At 37.9% G+C, this 15875-nt stretch overlaps 1 protein-coding gene across 1 annotated transcript; it reads right to left on the bottom strand.

The window, feature by feature from the left end:
• Window positions 1-14150: 14150 nt before the first annotated feature.
• On the bottom strand, window positions 14151-14911 carry LOC136248220 (ryncolin-2-like). The gene is made up of 2 exons (XM_066040030.1): window positions 14639-14911; window positions 14151-14525 (listed from the first exon to the last, which is right to left on the bottom strand). The coding sequence occupies exons 1-2, from the start codon at window positions 14909-14911 to the stop codon at window positions 14151-14153; spliced, it is 648 nt and encodes a 215-aa protein (XP_065896102.1).
• Between the last annotated feature and the right edge of the window lie 964 nt (window positions 14912-15875).

Genomic DNA, 15875 nt, shown 5'->3' on the forward strand with positions numbered 1-15875 from the left:
TAATATTATTATTTACCACAGGCAAATAAATTGTATTTTATTGTCGTAGGTGAATCAGTAAGCAGATTTGCTCGGCTGCAAGTTATGTTTTCAGCACCTCTTACAGAATTGTACTTGCTCTTTTATCAAGCTGCTTTGCAAGTGTTCCTGCACTTCAATATGTTTCTTCAAAGGGAAGATCCTTTGATTCCAATCATCCATAAGCAGATAGCATCCTTTTTAACAAAATTGGCCACCAAATTTCTTCTGGTATCAACAATTAAAGCTGCAAAAGGAGATTTTTGCAGTATGCCAAACAAAGACTCAGCTAAACAACTTTCAGGTGATATTTATATAATATGTAATATTCGATTACTAAACTTCTGTATCTGTTTCGTAGATGATGATATTTTTATTGGATTGATTACCAGGCAACGTCTGAACAAACTATTTAGAGAGGGAGATTTATTACCCACAGAGAAATCTAAGTTTCTCAAGAGTGTGAGGGCATTTTACATTCGAGCTATGGAATATTCAATAGCTAATCTTCCATTAAATGATGATCTCCTGAGAAATGCCGCATTTGTGCACATTCCCTCTAGAGAAGATGCCAGGTTTACTCAAGTGGAATACTTTGTTTCAAGGTACAGTGTAAAGTATAGCAATCTGATGGAAAGACCTACATATATGCATCCTTAATTATACTGCAGGTTTAACCACCTTCTACCTTATCATTCTCCTCAAGAACTGGAGCAGCTTTCAGAAGAATTTAGCATGTATCAGTTAATTGAGGATAATGAGATTCCACAAGGTATATGGGATACTGCTACAGTGAAGGAGGATGATGGAAAATGTTACTACAGAATGGATATCTTGTGGCATTTTTTGTCAACTTTGAAAATGCCAGATGGTTCTCATTGCTTTGGGAAGCTTACAAAGGTGGCTAAGCTTGTACTGGTTATTCCACACTCCAATGCAGAAGAAGAGAGGGTTTTCTTAATGGTTCGCAAGAACAAAACCGCTTTTCGTCCTAGCTTAGATCCTAAGGATACATTGTCTAGTTTGCTGACAATCAAGCTAGCTAATACAGAACCAGCTCATAGATTTGAACCCCCTAAGGAAGTGCTGAAGGGAGCCAAATCAGCTACTACAGAGTACAACAAGATTCATTCTAAAACGTAGCCCACTTTAATACTGTACTGTAACAGTTACAATTTTTCATCTATTTATGTTTGACAATAAGTAATTGATCTGTCTTTCTGACTCAGCATTGTGATATACAATGCCGAGCTTTGCAGCTATAGCGGCAGCTGTATGCATTACTAGCTAAGGGGATGAAATTTTAGTCTGGATCATTAATAACACTTATGTATCTGAGTTTAGTGTGAAGTTAAAGTACACTAACTGCATTACAGCAGACTCTTGTAGGTGGGGGAGGTCACTTAGTGGTTCCCACAGCTGTCTCGTTTTCTGTCAGTGTCTGATGTAATAAACCCCAATGAGCAACTACTTAACACTAAAGAAAAAAGTGCATAAATAAATTTGTATAATAGCTAAACTTACTCTGTGAATGACATCATAGAGATATAGTATCCCCCAGGTACTAAATTGATGGCATAGTTTTCAGTGGTGACAGAACCGAGTCCCACAATCATATATTTAAATTTGAATTCTGCAGCACAAATATCATAATGTAAAATGTGACTGGAAGTTCTTTAAGCCAGTAAGAAAACGGATGTGACAAGAAGTATAATATGGGACACTGGATAGGTCAGATGTAATTTCTCGTGGAAGTGGCTATTGGACTCGATGATCTGCTGTTCTCTCAAGTCTCTATGCGAGCCATCATCTGATCTCTGCATTATGTACAGCTATATAGGTGTATACTGACATTCCAGCACATTATAATTGTAATGAGCTCTCCTGAGGGATAGTATCGATAGATAGAAATGCACACACCATGCCAAAATCGTTTTATAGTGTATCTACAGCCTAAGGGCATGCTTGTTAGTTGCTGTTTGCTTGAGTTTGAGTCAGTTCCTTTCTCCGAAGATGGATCTCACTCCTAGCAATGCTTCCAACTTGAGAGCTCTGACTTTGGTGCTTCTTTGGAAGTTTCTTTTACTGTTACTGCTTCGTTATTGTGACTACAGTATCGGCAGTGGGAAGATAACTTGGCAGAGCATATATTTATTTTATGTAGAAAGGTGTCAACTGGGGTGCGGATAGAGGTGTCATAAACACCAGTTTCCAATCCCTGGTGGGTGTAGTATCTATGCCATTATGCTTCATTGTCAGCTATGTTCAACCTGTTACGCATCAAGAACTGTTCGAAAAGCACCTCTGCAATCCCCGCATACCGAAAGAAATGGTGCCGCGCGCCCCAGTTATATCAACTATCGTTTGAAAAGTGAAGTATCCGCATTACGCTTCGTTGTCGACTATGTTCAACCCGTTACACAGCAGTATGAATAAAGAACTACTTGAAAAGCACCTCTACTATCAAAATAGCCATCAGTTAAAGCCATCAAAATAGCCATTAGCATCAGTTAAACACTATGACATGAGTCTAAGTCCTTGAAATTAGGTTAGGGCTGCAGCACATGTTGCTGCAGACCTTCAGTGCTGGTCACTGTAAAGCATTAATACAATACAATACAATACAATCTCAGTGTGACAACAGGCTGGCAAAATGTTGTGTACCAAGATGTCATAATAATGTGACCCGGACCCGGTCTTGCAAATATCCAAGTCGATCTATATACATGTTGTTTGGAAAGAAGAGGTGTGTATATGTGGTGCGAGATATAATATTGAATACTATTAGAGAATGTATCAATCATGGTGTAGTGTTTATTAATAGTTGATCATGTTGCGTTGAAGCAAATTACTCAATTCATGAAAGTTTGTTAACGTGGAGCTACAGACTATCACAATTATTATATTACAATAGTAGCTACATACAATACTACTCAAACTATACAATGTGGAACTTCATTTAGCGTTGATCATGCCATGATTTTTCGACATGGTGGCTTGACTTTCATCCGCCATAATGAACTGCAAGACTTAACAGCAGAATGGTTACAAGAAGTGTGTCATGATGTTACCGCTGAACCTCCATTACTGCCACTTAATGGGGAACTAATTACACCATCTTCAGCTAACTGCAGTAATGCCGCAAGAGCTGACATCCATGCAAGGGGCTTCTGGGGCAGACGACAAGGTGCATTGTTTGACGTCAGGGTTTCCATCCCAATGCACCAAGTTATTGTCAGACCCGGGTTGCTTCCCTTTTTCGTCGACACGAGCTCGAGAAGAAGCGAGAATATGGGGATCGTATACGTAATGTTAACTGTGAATCTTTCACCCCGCTTGTTTTTTCAACGTTTGGTGGTTTGGGCAAGGAGGCTACTATTTTCTACAACCGTTTGGCAGATCTTTTAGGGAGTGTCTATTTTACGGACCGGACCGGACCGTCGGACCGGAAGTTCCTGTTTAGCAAGCTAGGTGCTTAATACGTTCAAGTCTATTTTTACGGACCAGATCTAGACTAGAAATAGTCTGTGTAGACTACATGTGCTAGCCCACGAGCATTTTGCCAGCCCTGTCGTGCCCGGATGATTGTAGCTTCGCATTGGTCTGGTCACTCTCGTGCTGGGTGTACGTATCTAGCTAGCTATAGTCCTGCAAAAGCCATTTTAACTACAGTAACTGTAGCTTACAGTAAATAGCAACTTCGATAGCAACTGTTCACGGGTGAAGCTTGCTCGTTCATATCAGAGACGACGGTTATCTTAGCAATCTTGCTAGCTAATGCCCTTAGCTACCTGGCAGCAGCAAACGTTTCGCTGATTATGATTATGATTATATACTGGGTCGAGACAGCATAGCTGATAATTGACCCAGGTAATTACAAACAAAAGAAAACATTTAACACATACATGCATGCATAAAATTATTTATTGTGTGATGACAAGGTGGTTGGTAAAAATTTCTGTGGATTGCTCTTCAATAAAGTTGTTAGGTAAAGTGTTCCATTCTCTTAAAGTATTCGGAAAGAAACTTTTCTGATACGATACAGTGGAACTGACTGGGATGATAAATCGAATCGGATGTTGATGAAGCTGTCTAGTTGGATACTGAGTTGGTAAGAAATAAGATGGTAGCTGTAGCTATGGAAGGAGTAAGCTGATGAACAATTTTGTGAAATTGGCTTAACCTATTAATGTGTCTTCTCTCTTGTAGGGTTGGCCATTCAAGGAAGTTCAACATATCTGTCACACTACTGTACCAACTGAAATCAGAAAGGACCCATCTTGCAGCACGTCGTTAGATTTTTTCTATGTCATATATTAAGTATTCATGATAAGGGTCCCAGACACAAGCTGCATACTCTATAACAATGGCCTTATAATGGTATTGTATAGGCATTTTGCTTGACATTACTACTATATTTACTTAAGTTGCGCCGAAGAAAATTTAAGGATCTGTTTGCTTTAATGCACATAGCTTGAATATGATGCAACCATTGCATGCTTTCATGAAAAATAAGTCCCAGGTATTGATGCTGTTCTGTTACTTGAAGAGTTTCATCATTTAAATTATAGTCATAATTAATGGGAGATGTTGATCTTGTACACCTTAATACTATACACATTTGTCAATGTTCAATTGCATCTGCCACTTTTTAGTCCAGCTAAGAATGGTACTGAGGTCTCTTTGAAGGCACAGTGAATCTTCTAAGGAATCAATTATCCTATACATAACGCAATCATCAGCAAATAGCCAAACAGTTGAGGAAATATTTTCATCAATGTCATTAATGTACAACAAAAACATGAGAGGTCCCAATACGGTTCCTTGTGGAACTCCAGACTTTACGGGTAGTTTATTTGACACATGATTTTCTAGAGTTACTTGTTGGTTTCTTTTAGTCAGCCATTGCTCTATCCATTTAACAAGGTTACCAGTAATTCCATAGTGCTTTAGTTTGTTTAATAGCCGTCTATGTGGCACTTTATCAAAGGCTTTGCAAAAATCTAAAAAGGTCAGATCTACTTGTTTCTTTTCATCCATAGCTTAAAGAATGTCATCAGTTAGTAGCAGTAGCTGACTTTGACAGGAATGAGAAGGCCTGAAACCGTGTTGATGCTTATTAATGGTGTTATATGTATGTACACTGTGGTATTGTGCATGAATCAGACTTAGGTAATATTTAACAAGTCAAACATTTAAAAGGCTTGCACATGCACATGTCCTTTCCATCTGGTGTTACACACACATTGTGAACCATCTTGAGCTCTGCCAGAAAGTTCTTTTGTTTCATTTTGATATACCAGTATGCAATGCCGCCTGGTCAGATTTCCAGTCCTCTGTGTAGAATTATACAAATCAATGTCACATGAAAATGTTACAGTATAGGTTACTGTGTAATATTACAGCAGTGTTTTATAGGCTATAGCATGCTATAGCTATGTATGTAAAACACAATTGCAAGTATTATAAAAAAGGCCATAGCTATTATTTTTGACTGACCAATTTTCCTTGATCTGTATCAGAAGAAAAAGTGTTAATCAATGCTGGATCAGTCTGCCGTTGGTTACACACTGAAACAATGTTTTGGCTCCGACATGCAGCAATAACTAACTGACAACTGTCCTTCTGAAAAATTTCTTGCTCAGGCTGCTCAGCAGCTCAGTGACACCTAGCTATAGCTAGGCAACAACTAGCAACAAATAACTACAGTGGGAGTTTACTTTCGTGGATTACACTCTTATAGGCTTAAAAAATATGCCTCCCCAGAGAAGTCACATATGGCCTTGCACACTTAATTAATCTTAATTATTAGTTTAATAGAATGTACATGCAGTATGCATGTGATTGTACCTTTTGGGGATTTTCACCCCCTGGGAAAACCAGCTGAGCTGACTTTCCAGTAGCTATCTAATCTTAAAAATCTACATGGCTATAATCTGCAATCTCTGTCCCCGAATCACCTGCACTCGCCTGCACTAAAGCTTTAAATTAAACCGTCTTACGACTTCGTGTGCGGCTAAATCTTCACTCGTCCACTTTGAAACAATGACACACTACATTATGCTGAGATAGCTACTGAACTCCACTAGCTCTGATGAGGCCCGAAAACCCGCGAAAACATCAGCTCTCACAAGCTTTCAGCCTTTATAGAGCTTTGCACACGGAATTTAAAAAACACGCACGATCATGGAAATATCGATCCACGCGTGCACGCATGCATGCCTTAATTATAACTCTTCAGGTCTGGTCCGTAAAATATACCTGCTAAACACCTAGCTTGCTAAGCAGAAACTTCCGGTCCGACGGTCAGGTCCGGTCCGTGAAATAGACACCCCCGATCTTTTATCACAGAAGCACAATACGTCTTACAACCAGACACTCTCCTGGATGCGCTGTGCTTTATCATTTTCCCTATTATGTTCCGCTGTACTGGCCATTTGTGGGAGCAGAAAGCTGCAGTCATCAGAGCTCCCACTGTCTCCACTGAGCTGCGCTTAATGGAGAGCCGTATCCTTACTGATTAGAACAATTGTTATTTTGTTTAAAAAAATAAAAATAAAATTAAAAAAATGTGACACTCGCTCGCCACTCAATTCTCATGCTTGATACGTGAGAGAAAACTGCGAGTGTCTAGTGATTTATACAGTGTAGATCTATTGAAGCTACTGATGCTGCTACCATGCATACAAACTCGTATGTATATTTAAAAGATGCGCGTCCGTATATAAATGAATATTGAGTTACAGCGGGCTAGCCATTGTGTACTTATGAATATACAGGGTGTAACGTGGAACACATTACATACCATGCTGTGTGTATATAGTAGTTGTAGACCTTGTGAGAACAGTTAATCATGGACTTGATCATCCCTCAGAGATGACTCATATGGAAGAATTCAATACAAAAAAATGACAGACTGCTTTATTAGAGTGTTTGAAAATCTTTCTGTCATATAACAGAGATAGCCATACTGAGAGATGATTGATGTATACAAAAATCTTTAGTTGTTGATCAGTTGCCTATCTAACCAATGAAATCCCTACAAGTGCAAATTATATTCATATGGCAATATGCAACAGTAAGCCTTTTCTATGTCGCATTAATTTTCTTTAACATGATTCATTATTGAAGGGAATTCATTAGCTCATACAATGCATATAATAATTGTCTTCAAGGCAAACCCTTCAATTTTTCTTCAAGTGATCACTGTTTACTGTAAACAAATTAAATCCAAACCTGGCCGACTGCTTTATTAGAGAACTTCAAAATAATTGTTATTGTATATCAGAAACAATTGTACTTAAAGTCAGTTGCTCTGTATTGCCTTCTTTAGTGGTCAGCTACTTACTTATTCAGGTAATGAAATCCTTACAACTGTTAAGTATATTCATACTACTCAATGAGACAGGTATGACATATTTGGTTTCTTAAATGTTATTCATTATTAAAGCAAATTCATTGATCCATATGATGTATATAGCACTTTACTAAGTGTCTATACACACAAACATTCTGAATGTGTTATGTATATCAACGAAATCCATGAAGACTGTATTTACATACTCTAATAGAACATTCACTGATGTCGCAAAATTGTTTCCATATGTTGTGAGTGGAGCTTTCATGAGTATAATCTATTCACAGTAAATGAATTACCAGTATAGTTTGACTTGCCAATCAAACAAGATTATTGCTGACTTGAGAAAACAGTGCAAGCGAGTGTGACATTGTGTACTGTATGTGTGTAGTAGAACATTTTTCTAACAGAATACTCGTTATATGTGACCGGATTTGCGAAAAGGGGTCTTCCACACACATCCAATTCTATGAACTTGAAAGACCATAACTTTGCATTCTAGAAAGATACAAACCTGACAATTTCCACATCTATTCACCCATGTTGGTGCTCACTACCTACCAAATATCAAGGCAATAACTTTTTCCATTCTGAAGTTATGAAATGCCAAAATTTATAAATTGGATGTCTGTGGAAGACCCCCTTTCACAAATTTGGTCACACATAGTTTTGTACCAAAATGTTCAGAAAAAGATATCCATATGCTCCAGTTCTTCTGTAACATATACAACACATCATTTTGTGCCTTTCTGATAAGATTAAGTGCACAGCTGTGACATCACTTACGTACATAGTGTGTTAATATATTAGAATATTGTGCATGCTAAAGACTGACCTTTGTTTATTTGCTAAATGTTAGTTAAAAGGATACAATTGCTAAACACATAATTATTTGCTTAAATTTTTCGCGATTGAATAACTGCATATTAGTTTGTGCCATCACATTTCAGGGTATTGGAAAATCAGGGATCAGGATTTACTCATATGGCAACACTGGAGGCTAGAGCTGTACTGAGAACCACTATACCACAGCTAGCCTATCTTCCTGTGATCTTCTTAGATTATGGATTTCTACTGGGTTAGTTTTCTATGTGTATTTACTGTATAAGTATGTTAGGCCTGAATTATACTTTTGAAATTGCCTATTATGCTTTAGAGCATTGCTTCAAAATTTCCCCTATCTTGCTCCAATATGCTTATATAAAATTGTGTCTTGAATGCTCTATTAGAGTATCTAGTATTAGAATATTTCAACATGTGATGACTGTTCTATTAGGGTGTGTTGATCTTTAACTAGTCTTTCCTTCACAAGTAGCTTGCAAAATATGCTTCTCTGATAACCTAAATGCACAAAGAATTGTGCCATATACAATGGCATAATTGGTGCAGGCCTTATGTATGTACCTAAACAAAGTCAGTGTAGCATTACCAAATACAGTACCACCAGAAGTAACGTTACAATCCCTCGTGAATGCTCAATTCCAGGCCACGACTCAACACGACACATGACTGGAATACACCATGTGCGAAGGCACACGGTTACTGGAGCAGCTACCCTAGGGAGCTCACGTGTCGTGGCTACATGTGGTGAGTTAGAACATGCCAAAGAAATCTAGGGTCGAAAATTGGCTACACAAGTGTCAACTGCTTGCGAGTGTAACATTACCTCTGGGCTCTGGACGGTACTGTAGCTTAGACCTGTGCCTCTCTGTGGTTATCCTACTGTGCCAGCTGCTTGTAGCATATGTGTTCACCTGAGCCCCTGCCAAATATAGTAATATCAAAGAGGTGAACATGTGTTCACTCCCAATTGTTTTGTACTGGATCAAGCATGTTTTCATGTTGTAAACATGTTTGCATGCCTGAATATATGGGATATTTTTAAAGCCTCACATCTCACTTGTTCTTGCCCATATCAAAGCGCTTTTTTAACAGTTCATAGGGCTTCACAGCTCTACTAAACGTTTGGGCAACTGGCCCATGTAACAAGAGTTATTAACAAGACATGAGGGCTCTGGTGAATGTGAACAGACTATAGTGAAAAGTCTAGTCCATTAAACCACTCTTTATGCCAGTACCAACATAATTATGATAAAGTCCAAGCAAATGTGTAAGAAAGAGTGTGATTTGTTTTAACTAACATTCTACACATCTCCCCAACAGGTACAGTATATATATTCAGACAACATCAGCTGTTCTGATAGTATCAGGATTCTGTGTGTACTCAGTGGCTAGTGCTCTCTTCATGTTCCCCATTATGCACAAATACTACTCCCAGGCTCTCACTGTAAGTATCCTACTCTACATACTGGGATATACTGCTGTATGTATACTAGGATACTGGGATATACTGCTGTATGTATACTAGGATACTGGGATATACTGCTGTATGTATACTAGGATACTGGGATATACTGCTGTATGTATACTAGGATACTGGGATATACTGCTGTATGTATACTAGGATACTGGGATATACTGCTGTATGTATACTAGGATACTGGGATATACTGCTGTATGTATACTAGGATACTGGGATATACTGCTGTATGTATACTAGGATACTGGGATATGATACTAGAGTTACAGCATGTTCTGCACATTAAATTTCCACATAATTTACTAAGCTTGTGTCGTGAGCTGTTTGTGAAGTGTTATAAACTATTCATAAAGATTCACAAACTACATAGTAACATAAACACTTTTAGAAGCAATTGGCTAGCAGTTGAAGTTTGTAAAAGCCCACAAAGCTTCATGAGCTACAAAGGATGGTGAACTGCTCAGGAAGGTTCACAAACTAGCTATGGATCTTCGAATGTACTAATCAGTCATTATGATTTCGTGTATGTGCAGAGCTACACTTTGAGTAGCTATATCTAACTCAAAAAAATGTAACATGCTTATTTGAATACAGGCCTATTCATTGAGTGTTAGACACTCTCCCTCCTGCTGTTATTAACTCTTGCTATAGCATATATCTAAAATGGTGGTGTAAGATTTTCATAATAGAACTGATTGTTCCAGTATTAACTAAGCCCACAATCACTTCATTTGTAAACTGTTGGTACCGGATGCCTATAGTGATGTGACATTCTCATTGTCCACATATGCTGTAACAATGTCTCTGCACAGTTGTACCAGTTAGAACACAGTGACGGTATAGGACACTCTGTTGATCTGGTCATTCAGGGATTTGCTAGATTTGTGTTTCTTGGATTAATTCCAGTAATTCTCTGTGGTGGAATATTGTACCTTCTGGTGAGTGAATATGTTTGTACTCTTATCATACTACCTTATGTGTTACCCATTAGTACAGTGGTCCCTCCATTATCCGAACTCATTGGGCCATACATGTGTTCAGATAAACGAAACCCACACATTTATAATACAGAGCTCAGTTAAAATACTCTAATGAAACATACACTTTAGGCGAAATACTCTAATAGAACAGTCAGTTCCACAGTTCAGATAACAAAGTTTGGATAATCGATGACTGGATAATGGAGGGACAAATATATTTATTATAATTCACTGGAAAATCCTGTTCCTTGTTACTCTTGTTGGCATCACTTACTGTGGAATTTCTGTCCGTTTGTGTGCTGCATATCGCATACTAAGTATTGTATTATAATGCTTGCAATTTATGCAATGTATGTTTTGAGCACTCAATATACAATGTTCAAATGAACAGAACATCCACAGTAGACAAGTATTGGCATTATACTGGGTTGTGTATATCCACCCTACATAGAAGAAAATAAATCAGTCTGGACATATTAAGCTTTGTTTCAGTGTTGATATTAACATTCAGTATTTGTGTGTGTGTGTGGTGTACAGTTAATGAACATTTTCACTGATATTGTCCGCCTACAGGTGATCATGGTGTCATCATACAGTTTGGAGGTTTACCTAAAAGTGTTAGTTGTAAACATGGCTCTCAACCAGACATGGATTGCTCTACTGATGTTTGTACTCTGTGCATTTCCCAGTGTAGCGTTGCACTTGTCACCTGTGATTAGTTCAGTAGCTGGTTTTACCAGTGGCTTCTTTATACCTCGTGAATCCATGCCTCCTTGGTGAGTTGTGCTGCTGCTGCACTCGATAGTATTGTCAGTTGTATATAACTGTATTTCAACGTGTGTTTCTACATAGTCATAACACTTATTCATACTAAAACTCTGTGTAATAGACACTTTAGTCAAAACAGAAACAGTTGAAACTCAATCACACTCATCCCAGCTTAACTACATAGCTTGTTATCGAGTTGAGTTATCAACCTGTGTTGGCTCATTTCATGCGGCTGTCATTATCATGATCTCCAGATTGCCTGTAGAACATACAATAATGAGCTACATCTGTACACAGGAGAAGTGTACATGGCAATCTGTATTAAGGCTTGGTTAAGCATTAGCAGTAGTCAACACTGTGGTGGGTACTGCTGATGCTTTGGTTAGGATTATCAATAGATCTCTAGACCGAAATGTCAGGCAGTCTACTGAAAGACTTTGCATTGTTACTATCATTTGTAGAGTGTTGAAAGTACTGGCTGAGTGGCCATCTAAAGTAGATTATTATTGTTAATCTGTACAGTGTTATTTTCACATTATATCCTAGTCATACAGTAGATGCAGTGGCGGATCTAGGAATTTCCAGAGGGGGTTTCAGGTTCAGGAAGTTTTCAATAACTGTGATCCCATTTAGCTATAATCTATACACTTAGCTATAGTCCAGCTGGGGTTGTTAACTCAGTCTTATATCTCAGTGACCTGTAGCTACATAGATCTATAGTGAATCACAAAACAATCACTCCAAGGAACAAAGCAGACAGAAGCAATAATACACATGACTATAGTGTAATCAGAAAGTTGCATTGATTGCTCTAAGGTGCTAATCATTAAGGGTAGTCCTGCGTGGCCAGACCAATTACGCACCGGGCGCTTATCGATTTACAGATTATAAGCACCGGCTGTCATATAGCTATTATACCTGACCAGAATACAGGTGTAACCCCAGGTACTGGCCATGCGAGACTATGTAGGATAGCATTCATTTTCTCTTTTTCTTGAAACCATCCAATGAGATGAAGTGTTCTTGACCACAAAGACCAAAGTCAAAGTAGGCATTGCAAGGATGGATAAAAAAACAAAAAACAAAAAAAACATTTAAATTGATTAGTCCAAGTTTAGTTACTGCAACCAAAGAATATTCTCTGGAGCACAGCGATATCATAGCAATTGCTGCTGCTCAATTGAGTATTGTTTTGGAGTGGGATAAACTTTGATTTGAAATGTTTTTCATTGCCATAATGGTTTCATTAAGGTAATAGCAAAGGCAGCCAATTTCTACAGTGTGGCTAGTACTGACTCATGAAGTCCAAATGATCAAGCTCAGTAATGATTTGTTGGCACTCAGGCTCAAGTTCCTTCGTTACACTGATGCGCAGCAGTAAGATCAGTGTGATATAGACTGTTTCAGGTATCAGCTGTTTCAGTTTGCCAGTTGGCCCAGTTACTTTTACTTTATGTGTGCACTTGTTTTACAGCCAACTGAGCCAAAGTCAGTTGCACTAACATTGATACTTGGCTGCTCCAGATATCAACTCTTAGTTACCAGTTATTTTAATATCTTTTTCAGAGTTATTTTTAAGTGCAATTACTGTAACAGGTACTTGAGTGGTTTTATAAAATGTTTTCTACAGTAGAAAAGCAGTTAGCTACTCTGGACGGGAGTGTTTTAATAGTTGAAACTTATATATACAGAAAGATTTGATGCCTCTGCAAGCAACTGCAACAGTTGTGATAGCTAAAATAATAATTATTTTAGAGGCACTGAACATACTTTGATTCAAAAGGAGACATAAGAAATTTGGAAAGACCAAGCAAATTGAGATCAGTATATCTGCATACACCCCTGTAGCTACATGTATACATGTGACAAGTCACACTGCAGCTATATTCTGATTAACCCTGTAGCTAGAGAGTCATAGGTGATTCTAAGGGGAGCAGGGGGTCCATGGCCCAGGCCCCCCTACTGAAAAACAATTATGGGGAAAATTTGCGGTATAGATTTGCATTGTTTTTTTTTTTCAGAAATTTTCATGTATTTAGCATAAATTTTAGGCTTTTTCAAGCCTTCAAATTGCAAAATCCTGCAGCTTCTGGGGTTGCACCTGTTGACTCCCTTAAAATTTTACTTTATATTGCAGCCAAACATTAATAATAATCTTGCTGTTCCCTATTTGGTCCCCCTGTAGGTCAGGTCTAGAATTGCCACTGTAGAGAGTTAAAGGTACTAGCAATTCATGAGTCTAAACTGCTTTGCTAGATCTAGAATTTTATTCTATTAATAATTTTATACAGAATGCATCTTTATTTATTTATTTTTGTTTATTAAGACTTTACAGCACAAGTGCTAAAGGTCTGTCAGCTTGTTTAAAGTTGTTACAGAAAGTATGTTTGAAAAGGTGGAAAAAGGAGAAAAAATCCATGACTAGACCTGGGCAGCCTCAAGCTTGAACCTGCAGCCATCCGATTAATGTCCGAATGCTTATAGAAGTGACTAAAGAGTCTGCCAGGCAGTCAGGATGTCTTCTCCTTGTATTCTCAAGAATATGTATCCATAGGAATATTGTGTGTAGATGTGTCAAATGGTGCTGTATAATGATAATATTAATAATAATTAGGTTAATGTACACATTCATCAGACACACTTTCTAAAGTGAAATTTCCTATAATGTTAAAAGTACCTTCTACTTGGTAACATTAAGCCACACACATTATTGTTCAATGACTTGTGCTTCAGTCCTATACTGAAAGGTGCAATCATAAGGGCGCATCTTCATCTCGACAGATTCCAAATAGTCTTGTGCAGTAAAATATAGTGTTCTCGTGTTAAAGTGAACATTACCTGGACAGCTGCTCTCACTATACCACCAACCAGCACCATAATAGACAGCACATTTATTCAGGTTATCGTTATCCCTAGTTTTGAACTTTTGATTATTTTTAGAGGAGAAGTAGTCAGTTCCAGTCCCAGAATAGCCTCCGATCATTAGAGGATATTTTTCACTAGCATTGCCCACACTGAAGCTGTCATAGTGGATGTGGCCACACATGTTTGACCTTGTTTCGTAATCTACTCTCATCTCCCACTGACCAATGGATGTCAAACAATGTAACTTCTTCAGACCAAGCCAGAATTGTGTTTGGAGGTCTCCAAACCCTTCTCCATATTCAACCCAGTCTCTGTCAAAACTAATCTCACTTTCACCTTATTTTGCTGTATGACTGTCCATCCTCCACCATTGGTGTCCATTTCACAGTAAATGTGTGAAGTAGAAAAAGGATCTTCACCACAAGCATGACTACAGTTAGCCTCAATCTGGTAAATCCCAGAAGGTGATATCGACCGTGGATAGCTTGTGAGATCACAGCAGCTGCTGACAATAATCATGTCTGGGCTACAAGTAGTCACTAGTTTTTTAAACTCCTCAATTTTGCAATGCTCAGTTGCACCAACTAGTAATAGTGACACCATCCTGATGACAAAATATGTTGCGATCTTCATAACTGCTAAGATGATTGGGGATGAAGTTACAAGTAATAGTAATACTCACTGAACTGTAAATTTTTGCTAACCTGCTAGCTCATATCACAGAAACAAAGGACGGTTATTTATAGTAGATGTATTGCAACACTTGTTTGGCTTTATTGTGACCTTTTAAACATGTAGAAGGTTAGTAGTCAAGAAAATTTATTACCTGTTCCTTGATGTATAATAAATCCTCACTGCATAATGTTTCTTTGCACATATATTATTAAGGTTTCAATTTCTCCAGTGTGATATTAAGGGAATATGATAATATTATTTATTTGCGATATCTGTGGACATATATTCACAGAGATATGGAATTCCCCTTATACTGTAGGTAGTTCAAAAAGACCTCTAAAACTGCAAGTTAACACTGTCAGATCAATGGATATCATTGGTGTTATAATATGTGAATCAACAGTGACAGATAAGCTTCTCTCATGTAGAGCATAGCCCAGTTGAGTTTCCAATACACTTGTTATACAGAATAGATTGACCTTTAACTAAAGAATTGCACTAATGTCATACTGTGTCAGCATTACTGTAACAATATTATACTGACAGTACAGCATCACGTAAAATTCTTATATGGCATGGCTAGCAGTAATTCAAGGAAGGAAGCATTATTGGTTAGTTTGCTAAATATGGTAACTACTGGAATTCACAGATTGTGTAATGTTAATAAAACACTTCTGAGAAAAGCTAGTGTGTAAGCAAGAGCAATCAACTGTGTAATTTGGGATGTTTGTGTACATTGACCAAATTTTCACAGGTTTTACACCAATTCCTTATCTTCCAGAGCATCCATTGTACGAGCAGCCAACAACTACCATTTTTAGATAATTGTAACTGTTGACTGTAACAGGTGAGCTCAAAAGGTGGTGGTGGTGCTGGATGCCCATGAAGGGCA

Source organism: Dysidea avara, chromosome 2 (assembly GCF_963678975.1).
Source record: "Dysidea avara chromosome 2, odDysAvar1.4, whole genome shotgun sequence".
Lineage (NCBI taxonomy): Eukaryota > Metazoa > Porifera > Demospongiae > Dictyoceratida > Dysideidae > Dysidea > Dysidea avara.